General features: G+C 43.4%; 1 protein-coding gene across 1 annotated transcript in view; it reads right to left on the bottom strand.

The window, feature by feature from the left end:
* Window positions 1-19,704, bottom strand: part of LOC124805557 (synaptotagmin-10-like) — a 547,973-nt gene that overhangs the window by 118,717 nt on the left and 409,552 nt on the right. Inside the window, exon 7 of the mRNA XM_047266123.1 lies at window positions 18,407-18,527. Within this exon, the coding sequence (XP_047122079.1) occupies window positions 18,407-18,527 (121 nt within the window). The remainder of the gene's footprint in view (window positions 1-18,406; window positions 18,528-19,704) is intronic.

Below are 19,704 nucleotides of genomic sequence, written 5' to 3' on the forward strand. Positions count from 1 at the left end.
AAGAAATTCAATAAAAACTAGTATGACGTTGCGTAAATACTATAAACATATACGTTACTCTCATCTCACGTAAACATACAAATTAGACATTATTTTCAAACAAATTTTAAGCAGATATTCAAGAACTTGAGTTTTGTGCATTGAAATACTTGAGTATTGCTCATCAGTGTGGGATCCGTATCAGATCGGGTTGACGGAGGAGATAGAGAAGATCCATAGAAGAGCGGCGCGTTTCGTCACAGGGTTATTTGGTAAGCGTGATAGCGTTACGGAGATGTTTAGCAAACTCAAGTGGCAGACTCTGCAAGCGAGGCACTCTTCATCGCAGTGTAGCTTGCTGTCCAGGTTTCGAGAGTGTGCGTTTCTGGATGAGATATCGAATGTTTTGCTTCCCCCTACTTATACCTCCCGAGGAGATCATGAAAGTAAAATTAGAGAGATTCAAGCGCGCACGGAGGCTTTCCGACAGTCGTTCTTTCCGCGAACCATACGCGACTGGAACAGGAAAGGGAGATAATGACAGTGGTACGTAAAGTGCCCTCCGCCACACACCGTTGGGTGACTTGCGGAGTATAAATGTTGATGTAGATGTAGAAATCCACATGTATTGTAAAAACGGATGTGGATGTACACTACGTGATAAAAAGTATCCGGACACCCTCAAAAACATACGTTATTGATATTAGGTGGACTGTGCTACCACCCACTCCCAAATACTCCGTATAAGCGACCTGAGTAGTCATTAGACATCGTGAGAGAGCAGAATGGGGCGCTCCGCGGAACTCACGGACTTCGAACGTGATCAGGTGATTGGGTGTCACTTGTGTCATACGCCTGTGCGCGAGATTTTCACACTCCTAAACATCCCTGGGTCCACTGTTTTCGATGTGATAGTGAACCGGAAACGTGAAGGGACACGTACAGCACAAAAGCGCACAGGCCGACCTCGTTTGTTGACTGACAGACCGTCGACAGTTGAAGAGGGTCGTAATGTGTAATAGGCAGACATTTATCCAGACCGTCACACAGGAATTCCAAACTGCATCAGGATCCACTGGAAATACTGTGATAGTTACTCGGGAGGTGAGAAAACTTGGATTTCACGGTCCAGCGGCTGCTCATAAATGTCAAACGACGCCGCGCTTGGTGTAAAGAGAGCAAAAATTGGACGATTGAACAGTGGAAAAACGTTGAGTGGAGTAACGAATCACGGTACACAATGTCGCGATCCGACGGCAGGGTGTGGGTATGGCGAATGCCCAGTGAACGACATCTGCCGGCGTGTGTGGTGCCAAAAGTAAAATTCGGAGGCGGTAGTGTTATGGTGTGGTCGTGTTTTTCATGGAGGGGTTGTTTTGTTATTTTACATGGTACTATCACAGCACAGGCCTACATTGATGTTTTATGGACCTTCTTGCTTCCCACTGTTGAAGAGCAGTTCGGGGATGGTGATTGCATCTTTCAACACGTTCGAGCACCTGTTCATAATGCACGGCCTGTGGTGGAGTGGTTACACGACAATAACATCCCTGTAATGGACTGGCCTGCGCAGGGCCCTGACCTGAATCCTATAGAACACCTTTGGGATGGTTTGGAACGCCGACTTCGTGTCGGGCCTCACCGACCGACATTTATACCTCTGCTCAGTGCAGCACACCGTGAAGAATGGGTTGCCATTTCCCAAGAAACCTTCCATCACCGCCGGCCGCGGTGGTCAAGCGGTTCTAGGCTCTACAGTCTGGAACCGCGTGACCGCTACGGTCGCAGGTTGGAATCCTGCCTCGGGCATGGATGTGGTGATATCCTTAGGTTAGTTAGGTTTAAGTAGTTCTAAGTTCTAGGGGACTGATGACCACAGATGTTAAGTCCTACAGTGCCATGCCTCGGGCATGGATGTGGTGATATCCTTAGGTTAGTTAAGTTTAAGTAGTTCTAAGTTCTAGGGGACTGATGACCACAGATGTTAAGTCCTATAGTGCTCAGAGCCATTTTTGAACCTTCCAGCACCTGATTGAACGTATGCCTGCGAGAATGGAAGCTGTCATCAATGCTAAGGGTGAGCCAACGCGATACTGAATTCTAGCATTACCGTTGGAGGCGCCACGAACTTGTAAGTCATTTTCAGCCAGGTGTCTGGATACTTTTGATCACACAGTGTATATGTGTGTATATATACCCCATATCTTCTCGTAAACTGCTGGTCGTATTTCAACCAAACTTGGTACACATATCTCTTATTGTCTGTAGATAATCGCTGTGGGGTAAGGGGTGGGGATGGGAATGGGGGAGTGGGGGAAGCAATGTAGCCCACGACGTGTGGGTATCCTTACTATATGAGAATAGTACCATTTAGTGGCTTGAAACGAACCTTACACATAACATCAAAGCTTACTGACATTTTTTCTCGCCAATAACCTCCAAAAAAAGATGAAAGGAAAAAAAATTATCATTTACTACATTTTCGCTGTTCGCGCAGTAAATCTGCAGAACGAGGCATGACGTTTTAATTTATTACTTCATTACTATTAATTACAATCGCAACACATTTTGCAGACAGTAATGACATATACCTCTGAATGTAACGGCTAAATTACGTAAGTGTAAGACACATAGTTCATGAGAGATGACTTTATAAACACCGAGCTGAGTGAAAAACTGCCATATCATGCATGACATTTTAATTTATTAGTTCTTTACTGCTTACTCCATTGACAACACACTTCGCGGACAATGCTACATTTACCACTGGAGGCATCGCAAAATTATGTCACTACAGCACATAGTTCAGGAGTTATGTTGTCGTAAACAAAGAGCTGCGTGAAAATGAAGCCGCTGCGCGAATTCGCTAGAGATGCAGATGAAATATGTGTTAACATACGTCTGACATATGTTAAACATATTTCAGATATGCGTGCGCGGGCAAAGTCTCAGGTAAAAAGCTCTTCCTAAACCCTTCGAACCAAAGACAGGATACAAATTAGTTAAGACCTGCAAAAAAGTATTTCGGGGGTAACAGTCCAGTCACCAGTCTCTTGTTGCGTTGATGGCGGCGACTTGGAGAGAGAAGCGGCAGGAGGAGATGGACAGACAGAGGGGGGGGGGGGAGGGAGGGAGGAGCAAATGAGCACAGATAAGGGGCGGTGGAGATGCACAAAGAGGGGTCAGTAGGAGATGGACAAAGAAATGGGAGAGGAGGAGATGAAATTAGATGGAGAGGAGGAGATGGACAGAGTGGGAAGGAGTAGATGACAGAAGGGAGGAGGAGCAGATGGACTGAGAGGGGCTGAAGGAGGAGATGGACAGAGAGAGGGGGAAGGAGGAGATGGACAGAGAGAGGGGGAAGGAGGAGATAGAAATATCTACTCGGACAACATCGGGTACTCAGCTAGTAATCATTAAATTTCCTTTGAGCCAGTTTCGCGAGTAGTTTATGTGTAGCGTGATCATGTACTCACTTCGTCAACAGTAGTTCAACCGACGTTGTTTCCGTCTGGCGCTCCAAATAAACCATTATTTTGTAAGCTGCGTTATTGCCCCTGTGTCATAATGTCTTCAGATTGAGCGCGAAATTTCCTAGATAGTTCTTCATCACTATCGTCATCGTCTGCAAACGAGCAAACGACTGTAATGTCGACATCAGAAACCATACCGCGGTTGTCATGTCGTATCAAGTCATTTACGTCATTAATATCGATGTCTGTGCCTCCTAGCGTGTATGCAAACACTTTAATGAATTCCGACAGGTCGAACTTTCCACTAGCTCCTTAACAGATGTGTAAACAGCGTCAATGGGTTCAAAAACGGCTAACCTTACGTTAACAGTCTGTCACCGTTGAAACTCCAACACAAAATTCAGCATCAGTCCTTTTAAAGAATTCTTCTTTATCCATACTATGCCCTGCATCTCTTTATTCATTGACACTAACACATTCTTGCTCTTTGTTGTCATTTTGCACACGTAACAAACGGAACCAACAACAAACGTTTCCAGGTCAGCGTTTCAATTTTAGAATCACATGGCCGAACGCGCACTAGAGACCGCTATTTTCTACAGTTTTTGTTGTTCTGTGACAAGTGGTTGTGTTTTGTGCAGAGTTTGTAAATGTAACGAGCTCTATATATTTAATAGCTGTGTGATACATTATAACTATTTAGGGATTATTAATTCTTCAGTTACTGAGTTCTAAGGTGATAAAATTCTATATATTTTTAAAACTACACTGCGGGAAAAATTAGTACACCCTTTTGCAGTTACACAAGATTGTTTGTTGTAACAGTGCATGTGCAGTAAATGAAACGATTACATTCACAGATGAATAGCACAAGCGGTTCTGAGGTATCAGGTATCGACCCATATTGAAACACCCATGATAGTATGTGGTGTAACCTCCTCGGTCGGTATCGCAGGCACTGAATCTGGCACCCAGTCGATCGTGCGTATGGCGGATACTGTCCTGGGATACGTTATTCCGCGCCTGCTCGATCTGTTCACGCAATTTTGTAATAGTTGTTGGTTGACGAGTCACAAAAGCTATTTCTCGTCTCATCGTAACCCACATGTGCTCGATTGGAGACAGATCCGGAGATCATGCTGGGCAAGGAAATTGCTCCACATCTTGCAGAGCACGTTGAGTTTCGTAGGCAGTGTGTGGGCGAGCATTATCGAGTTGGAACAACACATCACCTTCCTGTTGCGAGAACGGCAAAAGAATTGGTTTAACGACATTCTGCACGTACCGAAGGCTGGTTAGCGTCCTCTCCATAAACAACAAACATGAACGAGAGTTGTAGCATATCGCACCCCAAACCATAAGGCCTGGGGTGGGGTTAGTGTGTCTTTCACGAATATACTCTACGAGACAGCGTTCATCAGGTCAACGACTTACGCGCAAGTGAGCATCACTTGTGTGCCGCCAGAATCTGCTTCATCTCTGAAGACCACGGAACACCATATCAATTCCCAAGCGATCCTCTGATGGCTCCAGTCGAGCTGTGCGAGTAGATACTGCGGTGAGAGTGGAAGACCGGCTAGAGATTTGAGCGCCCCAGTCCCGCTGCTAATACTCGGTTCGCAACAGTATATGTTGACACATCTGGGCTCACAAGCCCTCTTATCTGTGCTGTAGTGCCTGTACGATCTGCCACTGCTGCCCTTACAACACGACGATCCTGGAGGGTGACTGTACTATGGACGTCCAGCGCCTCGTCTACTGGTGTCAAAATGTTCAGGTGACAACTGATACCAGCATCACTGCACAGCTGATGCGGCACGTCCAACTTGTGTGGCAATTCTCCGAACGAATCATCTCGCCACTCGGAAGGCCACAATTTGACACCTTTCAAACTCCCTGAGTCGGCTGTAGGAAGCGTGAGTTCATCTCCGTGGCACGGTTGCTTCCTTGCTTCACACGTTTGCCCCACAATGAGACTCTTGTGTACATAGTTCCGTGTAGTCAGCGCATACACAACTTTCCCACTAGAGCGCGGCCCGCTAAGCACAACAGCACAGGCGCAGCGCTCGTCCGTCTCCGCACTATGAGATGGCGCTGCCTTAGAGACGGACCAAATTCTGCTTCCGCCGATCCGCGTATTAATATGTAATGCAGCCAATAAGATTGCTGCTAACGTAGAACCATTTCTCCTCGCAGATCACACTCGCGCAGTGATACCTGAACGCACAAGGTATTATAACGAGTGTATAAACCCCCGACTAGACAGTCTTCATTAGTCTGCATTAGTCTGCACCAGTCTGCATTAGTCTGTACCAGTCTATAGTCAAGTTTCAGTCTGCACCTAATAAGATTACTATATTCCTGTACATAGCCATGAAGATAATTGAATAGACACTTTGTCAAGTATCAGAGATATGTGAGAATAAGATTAACGTACCAAGACCAAAGGAATTTCAGATTGTCAATTGTAAATAGCATCCAGAACCAAGTTAAGTTATTTTTATGCTCATTATTATTTTAATAAATGTGTGTGAAAATTAATCAAGTTCTGTTTAAAGTTGGTCACCGTCAATCTGCTACTCTAAGCGTGCAAGTGGCATTTCTATCATCTGACCTAACGGCGGAAGATAAACACGCCACGATAAGACCAAGAGACATATTGCTCACACTCGCCTACTTCGTTAGAGCGACAAATCAAATAATCTGATGGTGTGTGTACCGAAGGTCTTACAGTACCCACACCAAAGAGACTTATGACTGTGAGTATTTCCTTCTAAAGGGTAGACAGATGGCACTCTGGTAGCTACACCACTACGTTATCTGCTGGTGGGTGATGTTACAACCATTATCAGTACATCCACTATCCCCTAGGTGGCATATGCTCTCATCGAATCAAAATAGACGTCGTCTTTTCACCTATACAATTTTTTTCTGGCAGTATAATTATATAATATGTACATGGTTAACTGTAATAAAACATTTGTATGCTGACAATGAGAAGCACAACTGTCATAAAGTATTATTGCGTCAACGTTATTAAATATTTCTTGTAAGACATGGAGATAAACGGATTAAGTATAGAGGACAGGATGAAAGGTCACGATGTTGGTGTAATTGTCAGAGAAACATTATCAACTGCGAGAAAGAAGCTGTCTGCAATGTGGAGTATTCTGAGATGTTACTGCGACGAGAATGAGAGGTGTAACAGAGATTGTAACTTTTGTCTTCATCTGTGGCGAGAATAGACGTCGAGATGTATGCGGAAATTTTCCAAAAAGTGGTTCAAATGGCTCTGAGCACTATGGGACTTAACCTCTGAGGTCATCAGTCCCCTAGAACTTAGAACTACTTAAACCTAACTAACCTAAGGACATCACACACATCCATGCCCGAGGCAGGATTCGAACTTGTGACCGTAGCGGTCGTGCGGTTCCAGAGTGTAGCGCCTAGAACCGCTCGGCCAACCCGGCCGGCTGAAATTTTCCAATTGTTGAAGTTATATTTTATAAAGTTATTTCAACGGTAAGACATATAAAAGTCTTTTTAAATGTAATTAAATGTTAGGAAAGGCTACAGAAAGATTAAATAAATGAAAGTTTGTGACAATGTGAGCTGTTTCTCATTCGCAACGAACTTTACTGGAATAGTTATGTATTCACATATATGCGCGTAGACAGTCGTCTCCTTTGGTGAATGAGTGCCGGTTCGAGCCTGCGCACGGTCCAGGTCCATCGGAATAGGTCTCCTTTCATCGGAGCTGTTTTAATTTTGTTACTAACTTCCCCGAATCTGACGCTAGCTTTTAAGAATCAGTGGAGTGTCTACTGCGCCTACTCTATAGTCACGTCTGTCTGTAGCGAAGTTGTGTAAATACAGAACGTTTCAGAGAACGTCAGAGTCTACCAGAATCAGTGGCGCGGAGCAGATAAGAGCTCAACGTTCCAGCACAATTCTCTTTCAGATTACGGCGACTGTGGAAATTCAAGTAATGTAGGAAAACTTTCAAAACTTGCTGGGTAAACTCTGTCCTGATGAAGGATATTTAGTTATTCAAGAGGCTACACAGACTTTTTACTATAACACATTTCATATAGCAGAAATATTTAAAACTTTATGAATTTATGAGTAGTAAGTAAATATACAATCATTAAACGTGTCAACCGTATAAAGAACTCTAATTTTGGGGGAATTTCGGGAGTAATATTAAATGTAGACAGTGTTCAATCTCTTTTGTGTAACTTGGTTGCATATTTTGCTGCGGAGCTGTGTGTCATCGCGAGAGCTGAGCTGACTGGTCCATCAGAGATGAATTTAATGAGACAACAATATTTCATACAGGCAAGCACAGTTAAGTGTTCTTCTACTGTGGTTCACCTGTACCAGTTTTATGAATGAGGTCTCCTCATAGAAAAAAGTAGAACGCTGTTTGTTTCACTGCAGTTAATACGAAAATGTGATACAGTGCATTGTAACGTCTTATATTTATAGTGCATAGGCTACTGTATGTATTGATAAGTTAGTGTGATCACAGGAGGGAGCGTTAACATCAGATAGTGAATTTTGGTTATGGTCAGGACCCCTTCACAATACAGAAGAATGCAGCGCTAAGGGGAGCAAATATTGCGTCCGTTTCTGAAGATTGTGTGCAGAGGCTATAGCTTCGCAGCAGGCAGTAACGGCTCTATTAAGGCAGTTAAGAATTTTAGCCACATCTGTTGCAGATGTTTCTGCAAATGTAGCTAATATACAAACTAAGCTATCTCAAATGAACACCGAGATAGAGAAAGCTGTAATTAAGCAAGATTTAGAGTCAATTACTGCGGGTATTTCAGATATAGCTGCAAGACAACAACAAAGGTCGAATGAAATAACACAACTGTGTTAAGTGCAGGAAAATTTTCCGAATTGACAAAGGTTTCACGGCAGATTAAGGACATGAGCAAGCGTCAGGATACTGTGAAATCTGCAGTAGATCAGTTAAATACGACTGTTAATAGTATGTCACTGGCATATACGAAACTCATTTCCGAGAAATTTAACGAACATAAGAAGTATTTTTCGAATAAACTCGAAGAGTGGACTCGAGTGAAAGGAGGTCAAGTTTCCGCTTACGTTCATCAAAGCATACAGGAAGCTGTTTTTAAACCATCGGCCGAGAACTTGCTTTCCGCTAAAGAATGTAAGACTATGTTACAGGAAGCTAAGGACAAAATTGGCTCAGACTTCCTTCAGTGGAAGAAACAAATTAATTAGCCACTCGACAAGATTTCTAGAAGAATAGTAGGATCCGAGAGACAATACAGAATCAAAACCAGAGGTGCGTGGCGAGCACGTATCATAGGCCTCGAGCTCCGTACCAAATCGAAGCAACGTGCAGGCGTATCAGATATTCTATGCTAACAGTTATGACGCTGCCAGCGGCGTGCTTTCACCTACTAATTTAGATACGACAATGCTGATGGAAGAGAAGCTGTTAAAGCATAGACAATTTCAGCCTTTCTCAGCAGAGAAGAAGACTGTTAATCCTGTTGTATTTACTAGAGGATTTCGTGGAGTTTTACCCCGACCGTTGACAGAGACGCAAAAGATCAACTATGTTGCACGATATTTTCAACAGGATTCAGCTCTCTTTGCTACAGATATCATGGATCAGTGCCGGACGTGTGAGGAATGTGAACATGCATACCTCGCAAATTACTGGTCACATGGGATACAGGAACTGTTGAAAAAACAAGTTTTTCATTCTAAAGTGTTTTCATATAAGAATGGTAATTTGCGGAGATGCTTTGAGAAGTATGAGAACAAAGCCCATTACTGGGATGAACGCATTTCACACAAAGACTTGTTACGCATACTGAAGGCAAAGTTACCATCATAAGTAGTTGATAAACTGATTAATGCGAACGAGGATAACGTGGAAGAGTTTATGTCGATCTTGGATTCCATAGATTTCATCCAAGAGGACATGAAGTTCAGACAGGGACAGGGAAACGAGTGTATGACAAACCCAAACTAATACAATGGCCAACCACACAATCACAACTCAACGGCAGATCATATGGCTAACAGTATGAGTCAGACACGTAATTTGAAATATAGCAATAATGAAAATCATGGTCATTACAATAAGAACGGCAATCGTTCTTGTTTCAGGCATAACAGAAGCGAACGAAATAGACCGAATCGGAGACTTAATCCTATGTATTGTAACCATCTGAGCCAAAATGAGAACCAACAGTGTTATCAGAAAAACCACACGGTTCAGCAGGAACAACAAATAACTCAGGACTGGCGAGAGCAGCGACCGATTGTTACGGAAGTAACTGAAGAACGTGCTCGCCGACCATGGCCTCACCGGTAAACTAAGCTTGTCCGTACCGTGCCTCAAGGAGCGGTCGAAGAGTGTTTCGGCGGCTGTATGGAGAAGGTGAATTTCTTCAGATAGAATGATGATGTAGAACTAAAAGAGGAACTCTGTGTTGATACAAATAAATGTAATGGGGATTAGCGAACGGTACCGATCTCAGGGGTAAAAATAAATACTGAAGGACTTCATGTTACTGTTGTTTTGAAAACTGGTGCTTCGGTAAATGCGATCTCCTGCAGTCTCTTTGAAATGTTGCCTCAAAGAAAGGAGTTGCTTACTTTACCTGTAAGCAATTGTAGGACAGTTGGAGCCGTCGCAAATATTAAAGATACAAACGCTGCTTACACTAAAGTGATTCAATTTGTAATACCGAAAAAGCAGATAAAGTACCTTCTGCACCATCCAAAATTTTCGCCGTTTCATATCCACTGGTAACTTGTACTGTAATTCTGATTCTGAAACTGTAAGCTTTATTACAGAAACTATATGTAATACATAATCGATGTAAGAGTGTATTTATTTCTGACTGTATACAGGGTGTTACAAAAAGGTACGGCCAAACTTTCAGGAAACATTCCTCACACACAAATAAAGAAAAGATGTTATGTGGACATGTGTCCGGAAACGCTTAATTTCCATGTTAGAGCTCATTTTAGTTTCGTCAGTATGTACTGTAGTTCCTCGATTCACCGCCAGTTGGCCCGATTGAAGGAAGGCAATGTTGACTTCGGTGCTTGTGTTGGCATGCGACTCATTGCTCTACAGTACTACTATCAAGCACATCAGTACGCAGCATCAACAGGTTAGTGTTCATCACGAACGTGGTTTTGCAGTGAGTGCAATGTTTACAATTGCGGAGTTGGCAGATGCCCATTTGATGTACGGATTAGCACGGGGCAATAGCCGTGGCGCGGTACGTTTGTATCGAGACAGATTTCCAGAACGAGGGTGTCCCGACAGGAAGACGTTCGAAGCAATTAATCGGCGCCTTAGGGAGCACGGAACATTTCAGTCTACGACTCGCGACTGGGGAAGACCTAGAACGACGAGGACACCTGCAATGGACGAGGCAATTCTTCGTGCAGTTGACGATAACCCTAATGTCAGCGTCAGAGAAGTTGCTGCTGTACAACGTGACGTTGACCACCTCACTGTGTGGAGAGTGCTACGGGAGAACCAGTTGTTTCCGTACCATGTACAGTGTGTGCAGGCACTATCAGCAGCTGATTGCCCTCCACGGGTACACTTCTGCGAATGGTTCATCCAACAATGTGTCAATCCTCATTTCGGTGCAAATGTTCTCTTTACGGATGAAGCTTCATTCCAACGTGATCAAACTGTAAATTTTCACAATCAACATGTGTGGGCTGACGAGAATCCGCATGCAATTGTGCAATCACCCATGAACACAGATTTTCTGTGAACGTTTGGGCAGGCATTGTTGGTGATGTCTTGATTGGGCCCCATGTTCTTCCACCTACGCTCAATGGAGCACGTTATCATGATTTCATACGGGATACTCTACCTGTGCTGCTAGAACATGTGCCTTTACAAGTAGGACACAACATGTGGTTCGTGCACGATGGAGCTCCTGCACATTTCAGTCGAAGTGTTCGTACGCTTCTCAACAAGAGATTCGGTGACCGATGGATTGGTAGAGGCGGACGAATTCCATGGCCTCCACGCTCTCCTGACCTCAACCCTCTTGACTTTCATTTATGGGCGCATTTGAAAGCTCTTGTCTACGCAACCACGGTACCAAATGTAGAGACTCTTCGTGCTCGTATTGTGGACGGCTGTGATACAATACGCCATTCTCCAGGGCTGCATCAGCGCATCAGGGATTCCATGCGACGGAGGATGGATGCATGTATCCTCGCTAACGGAGGACATTTTGAACATTTCCTGTAACAACGTGTTTGAAGTCACGCTGGTACGTTCTGTTGCTGTGTGTTTCCATTCCATGATTAATGTTATTTGAAGAGAAGTAATAAAATGAGCTCTAACTCTTTTTTGTAACACCCTGTATAATTGATTGTAATTATAATGAATATATTTAATTGCTGGGACATAGCCATGGGAACTTAATTTAAATGTATTGATAGCAACGATGAAATGGCAGTACCTGTGCCGTTTTTACCTTTGAGTATGGAAAGTCTCTGTGGCGTTGTGAGCAGAGAGGAAGCAGAGCAGCTTGAATAATGAAAGAGTGCGGCAGTGTTTGTTGGATGCTCCCGCAAACGCGGTGAGCAGCTATGCTCGCGCCAGTGTAGACGCGCCTGATTCGTTAACCCGCGAGTACGTATTGAGAGCACGGCAGGAGTGGACAGGTGGAGAAAGCTGCAGTTCTAACTGTTGCGTGTCCCATAATTATCCGTGTCTCTGGAGACGACTCCGGGCTCTCAAACAACAGCAGAAGCAACAGCGGCAGCTACATTCTTCGTCAGCCGCACAGCTACAACATCGTAAGACTGTTAACTGACAGATATAGTACTGTAGAGGTTATACCCAGTTCCATTTCCTACAAAAAGTATGACTAACTCGAGTAATAACCTGCAATAGTTAAAACTTGTAAGGCCCCTGTGTTGTCATTGCCCTCAGACATTGTAACCAAGCACGGTCCATTTCCTTTCCATGCAATCGCCGAGTGTGGTAAATACTGCCAGTTTCGTTTGTTTGCTAATGAGCAGTTTGAAAATGGTTCAAATGGCTCTAAGCACTATGGGACTTAGCATCTGAGGTCATCAGTCCCCTAGACTTGGGACTACTTAAACCTAACTAACCTAAGGACATCACACACATCCATGCCCGAGGCAGGATTCGAACCTGCGACCGTAGCAGCAGCGCGGTTCCAGACTGAAGCGCCTAGAACCACTCGGCCACAGCGCCCTTCTGACCAGTTTCAATCTAAATTTTCTGCCTCAGTAACTGTCCATTCTTGTATTGCATAACAGAGGCTTAACTAATTTCCTATTTTGAGTATTAACTTCATTCACTTGAAGTGGCGTAAAATTACACTGGCAAAAGTAATAACTAAAGATATAGCACAAATTAAGTGTGCGCAATTTGAATTATTCTGTATTTAGCTTAGCGAGTGACTTCTGCTGGCTTGGTACGTATTTTACTGTTGTTATATTAAAGGTAAAATCAGTTGCTCATTTGCTTAAAGGGAATTCAATTCAATGTTTCAATGGTCAGAAGTAAATTGCTTGTCCTTTTCTAAATTTTGCATTGCGTTGCACTGAGGTTACTGAAACTATTTTCTTTACATAACAAAATTTTAGTTACATTCATTTAACCATTAACTCCACTTAACTTTACTATCAAAATTTAGTATTTCAGAATAAGTAACTGCAAGCTCAGTGCTTTCTGATTCATTTATTTTCTCGTGAACTCTTGTGCTGTGGAAAAGTGTGACAATCTTCAGTTGCCACGCCAGTGATCATTTACTTAAATTCCTTCGCCATTACCTTTCTTAAGATTCTGGAGACTCAATGCCCTAGCGGTTTGGCGACCGTTCAGTTATCTCATTTTTAGCTAACTAGAATTTTTTTGTATTATCAGTATTTTTTTGTATTAAATATTACGTGGTATCCTTCCCTCCTCCCCCCTCCCGGTGTCGTTCGTGGGCGATTGCACTATATTCCACCAATTCCAAAATTATCATCAGTATTTAGCTTAAGTTTAGAGTAGATTCTTCCCTCAGAATAGTCTGTTGTGCACTTTCCTCCAACTAACCGGTGCTTCGGTAACGATAGCCTTACTCAATGTAAAATTTCATTAGGCATACTCGATAACGGTCAATTACATCGCAATCCAGTAGGCTGATTAGGAAGGGTGACGTTACAAATTCATTTTCTTAGTGATTAATTCAGTGACTGTCGATTGTATCGTAGGATAGGAAAATATATGCGAGAACGACGGAAGAATCCACTTCTGTGTTGGAAAATTTATAATTAAGTTAGATGGTGCCGAAGTTTAACTAGACCTGTTGAGAAAGGAGAGTAGCAGAGGGACATGCATAAAATTGATTATTTATAGTAACCAAATGTGTTCCAAGGGACTACAACAAAAGGAAAAGATAAGATGTTTGAATGATCAGGTCAGTACGACTAGATCAGTTAACAAATTTAATTAATAATTATTATAAGGTCTTTGAGGAAAGCCTGGGTTTTGTAAAAGGATACGCTTGCCACCTCGATGTTTTCCCATACCAAACCGTCTGCCATGGTTTTATACCATACCCGGGAAGCTGAAATCGGCGATAGAAGAATAGGTTAATCGAACGATTTCGTAGGATTTGATCGAACCCTCGAGCAGATCCACATCGTAGCCCGCTCCCGGTGGCACCAAAGCAAGCACAGGTTCGGTAGGCACCCAAAGGATACACACAATATAAAATAAAAGGTAAAGTACATATGTAATTTCCATGAAATAAATGGAAGAAAACTACCATCTGTCAAACAAACATTAAAGGTTCTCTTTTGAAATTTACGGATGTTTAAATAACTAGGAGTCAAAGTGTCACACCAGCTGTGCGGGAAGTGTTACTAAATGGGAAAATGCGCGAATTCCGACACTAGCTGAGAAACCTAAATGAGGAGTTTTATATCAACAATGGAGGAAACTACAAAAAAATATGCTCATAAATAAAAGTTTTGTCCAAAATCTTTATGACATATGACACCGTACATGCTCATGCTTTAAATATCTTTACTACTGAAGGAGATACGCAGTTTTTAATCAACCAAGGTTGAAACGACGGTCAGAGTTAATGCATGGGATTGATTATCAGCTTCTTGAGAAAGAGAGAACTTCTGAGCGAAATGAGGCAGCTGGGAAGAGGTGAGTTATGAATTTATTACATAAATGTTGTACAAACATACATTTGAAAATAGAAGAGAAACCCATATTTCAGTCGCTTAACTTGCTATCATTCAGATCTTTCTTATCGTCACAGTCACAGGTCTAAATTAATACCATGCTGTCTGCAAACATAAGGGATGTTGGGATATCGTCGGCCTGAATTTTTCTTTATAATCCAACCTTTTAAAATACCATTCAGCCATCCCAACACAGGAAATGTTATACTACAATTTGTTTTGACAATTCATGGTAGACATTATTTTAAATCGTACCATGGTATGAAGTTACATAGGAGCAACAAAGGACTGATTCGGTATAAAACAATATTTACAATCAGTGTACCGACTATTGTTCAATGGCCGGTCGTGAATACGATTATTTTTCCGGTACGGACACATTCAGAGAGTAAACAAGAAGGAATTAGAACACAGGCAACACAGTTGTAGCATACTATAAATATTCTACTGGTAACATAATAATAAATGATAAATCAGCGTTGGTACACATTTGGGATATTCCCAGTTCAGTCCATATAAATAACTACACATCTAAATTACAATAAAGTTTTGTTTGTATTTCCAATGAGAATTGTTTGAAAGCTATGGACAGAGAACAGAATATTTGTGCAGGTCTATAAGTAAACGAACTGGTGATCAAGACATTATTCCCTTTTAGTTTTTAAGTACCATCTAGACAGCATAGGATGACTGTTTACAAGAACCAGAGCTGTTTATTACTGCCACACGTATAGACAGATATTACCCGCGCTATCATTTCCGAAAGTGGGAGACTGCTATAGTCCAGCTATTCGCCTGACACTACAGCTACCTGCCACACAACTGTGATTGGCGGGTCACTCTAGTGCTCCAAATACCTCCCACCGTTGCCAGCACCGGTGCCGGCCATCGAAATACTGGCTAGCTCACGCACCGTGCGTATGGAAACATTCCGGACGAGAACATCAACAGGCCTGTTTGTTGTCCAAGGAACCTCCTACAGCCGCCACGGAAATAAGCTCCACTAGAGTCGCCACGAGAGGTGCGAGCCTCGCTACCAGCGGCGCGAATTTTACAATCAACAGCGCTGCAGTCGCGGGCCCTATCTTCTTACCTTTCTGAATCATTTGCCCTCTGAGTGACAACTAAATATCCTTTCGCAGGGCAGGTATTTAGGGAGCAATCTGACCGCTATGGAGCAGCCGCCAGTGGACCACTCCCGTCTGACTAAAATTGAGTTCGAACAGTCAGGAAACAAGAAGAAGAAGAAGAAGAAGAAGAAGAGTAAAAAGCCGCCAGAGACATCTGGCCGTTAATTATTTGTTCCAGATAACCTAGAGGCCCAACCAGTACCAGAGGAAAAACAACCCGACCAGTCAGGAACAGAGGAGGAACAGCTTCTCACAGCTTAAACTCCTATGATTCGGGCCAAGGATAAGGCCCGTCATTTTAGCGTCAGCGTCAGCTATGGAGCAGTCCAGTTTGCTGAGCCTACCAAGTATCACCTCTCTGAAGTGTCCATACAGCCAGCTGTTCCAGGACCCAGTTGAAGCTGATGCTCCTCCTGGACTCCAGCACCTTCGTAGTTCTATACGAGTTGCCAGCAGTCCACCATGAGCAACGCCCTGCGGCTTTGGCCTCCAAGGACTCCAACGCCAGGAACTGGTATCCAGTAGTCTTAGACTTTTTGTGTTTGTGCGTTTGGAAGAGCCTTCCAAACTGTGGTCTATCTGGGCGTGGAAATTTATTGTGTCAGTGTAGCAGTGAGATCATTTTGTGGCAAACTGTGATTAAGGCTGGCCACTGATTTTCAAGCTATAAGGCGGCTACCAGAGTGACTGACTTAACCGTTGCCCCTGTGGTCAACAGGAAGTGCCTCTGCTTATGTTACTGATAATGAGGTGTTTACTCTTAATTGTCTACCTGGAGCCTGTTCCTTCTGTGTGAGCTCATGCCAAGGCACATCAGAAGACTTCTGGAATGAAGGGAAACTGCTCGGCTCACTCTGACCTCTACCTACACGTCTGGGGCACTGACGTGTCACGATACAATCAACTCGGTCTGTGACATTAGGACGAATTTAGATAGGGAGACTGAAACTGGCTACATTGGGTAACGAATGAATTTGTCATGCAGAAGTAATATGTTAGAAGTTGATGGTGTTTATTTTTACGAGGGTTGGAACTTAAATAGTGGCAACTATTTATTCGCAACCGATACAAAAGAGTTACATGTTTGCACCTGTTACTGTCCTTCGAGGTAGTCACCAGCGTTGTGTAGAACCCGTTGCCAGCAATGTGGAAGGCGTAGTATATCGTTAGCAGAGCGTGTTCTGTTGATGGTGCACGTTTCATATTACGCGAGTCACTTGTTCCTTAGAGAATCGCCGTGTGGGATATATTGATCACTCGCGAATCTTTGACCAGTGCTGGCCAGTCAGGGCAAGCAGAGAGCAGAGCTTTACTCAAGTTCATGCTTCTTCGCCAAATGGATGTAATATAGATACTTATCTAATTTTTTTCGAGGTGAGTGCATTCAACAGGCTGCGTCGAAGGATTTGGTGAGATCGAAACTTGCTTCTTACTTTCGTGTTATCCTTACATCGCCGGAATTTACGTATGCTTCAAACCTGCGCCAAATCTAACTAACTTCTAGTGTTACATTACCATTCGTATTCTGAGTGAATTTAGAATTATTGTTTGGTCAATCCGATACCGCAAGAGTACGTGGAATCCAGTATAGTGTTTTACTTCATGCATACGTGGTTATAAATGACTTATAATCTCTCTCTCTGTCACCTGTAAAATCACGATATTCAGTTTTGTAATTCTAATTTTAAGGTGTTTTGTGTGACGATGTGAAGCTTCAATTTGAACACGACACATTTAGTGTATGGTATTTGATCGTGAGGTATAATTCATTTTGTACAATCCTTTTGATCTTTATAAGGCTTTTTCAGTACTTCCGGCGTTCATGAATTCATTGCTTCACATACTTGCCTTTGTCTATAATTCCCACCACATGTCCCTCACCTACAAATACGTAAATTCAGAGTGGAAATCATGGACACGTGCCCCATTCACCTACAACGTGTTATTCTTGCGTGCCAAGCTGTTGTCTATCTTAGAATTTTCAGAGCATTACAGGTAAGACAACTTGATGCAGTTCTTCGGGAGACGTAGTCGCAGCAACGTGTCATCGCACTTCACTCTCTCCACCACATCAACTCGTAGATTATTAGCTTTTCATGCATTAGAGATTACAAATGGCAAGGAAGGTTTGCCTTCACAAGCAAAGTGTATAAAGCAAGGTTTAATAACGGTGATTGTTTGCTATGCAGTATTTGTAGTCAGTGTTTCAACCTAAAATTTTTCAGAATCGTTTAACAATATCCCTTTGTTGCGTTTGCAACAATTGTATCTCATCAGGAGTATTATTATTCAACACGGATTGCGTTACTGAAGGCCATACTTAATAATTTCAGAGCACATTATATTCAGGAAGTTTCGTGAACATTCAGGTTTAATTTTTGAAGAAGTAGTATAAGTTCAAGTTCTCTGTCCCGAAAGAGGATTACATCCAAAAAACAGTATACTTTTCCTCTTACAGAGACAGTATTTTCATTGCCTTACACATAACATTCCACTTTGCCCTCACACTATCCAACAGGCAAAGAGATTCTCCTGAAAACCCCAGCGATCGGCTAGCGCGCGGAGCAAGCTCACCTGAGGAGCCGGTGATGTCCATGGCCTTGAGGTTGCGTCCCTTGATGATGGTGACAGTGAGCCGACCCGCCGTGGGTAGGTAGCACAGCGACAGCATCAGCTCGCCCAGGTCCACCTTATCCTGCAAGCAGACGACTTTTTTTGAGCTTTGCTTCCAAACCTGATACCTTGTGCATGGTACATGAAGTACTCCGCTGGCCACTAACAATGAAATAGCACGATGGTTGCATACAACATACATCAAACTGACGTGAAACGTACCACATGCTCGGTATGTAAACTACACTACTGGCCATTAAAATTTCTACACCAAAAATAAATGCAGATGTTAAACGGGTATTCACTGGACAAATATATTATACTAGAACTGACATGTGATTACATTTTCACGCAATTTGGGTGCATAGATCCTGAGAAATCAGTACCCACAACAACCACCTCTGGCCGTAATAACGGCCTTGATACGCCTGGGCATTGCGTCAAACAGAGCTTCGATGGCGTGTACAGGTACAGCTGCCCATGCAGCTTCAACACGATACCACAGTTCATCAAGAGTAGTGACTGGCGTATTGTGACGATCCAGTTGCCCAGCCACCATTGACCAGACGTTTTCAATTGGTGAGAGATCTGGAGAATGTGCTGGCCAGGGCAGCAGTCGAACATTTTCTGTATCCAGAAAGGCCCGTACAGGACCTGCAACATGCGCTCGAGCATTATCATGATGAAATATAGGGTTTCGCTGGGATCGAATGAAGGGTAGAGCCACGGGTCGTAACATATCTGAAATGTAACGTCCACTGTACAAAGTGCCGTCAATGCGAACAAGAGGTGACCGAGACGTGTAACCAATGGCACCCCATACCATCACGCCAGGTGATACGCCAGTATGGCGATGACGAATACACGCTTCCAATCAGCGTTCACTGCGATGTCGCGAAACACTGATGCGACCTTCATGATGCGGTAAACAGAACCTGGATTCATTCGAAAAAATGACGTTTTGCTATTCGTGCAATCAGGTTCGTCGCTGAGTACACCATCGCAGGACCTCCTGTCTGTGATGCAGCGTCAAGGGTAGCCGCAACCATGGTCTCCGAGCTGGTAGTCCGTGCTGCGGCAAACTTCGTCGAACTGTTCGTGCAGATCAGATAGTTGTTGTCTTGTAAACGTCCCCATGTGTTGCCTCAGGGATCGAGACGTGGCTGCACGATCCGTTACAGCCATGCGGATAAGATGCCCGTCATCTCGACTGCTAGTGATACGAGGCCGTTGGGATCCAGCACGGCGTTCCGTATTAA

This window comes from Schistocerca piceifrons, chromosome 7, assembly GCF_021461385.2.
Source record: "Schistocerca piceifrons isolate TAMUIC-IGC-003096 chromosome 7, iqSchPice1.1, whole genome shotgun sequence".
In the NCBI taxonomy this organism is placed as follows: domain Eukaryota; kingdom Metazoa; phylum Arthropoda; class Insecta; order Orthoptera; family Acrididae; genus Schistocerca; species Schistocerca piceifrons.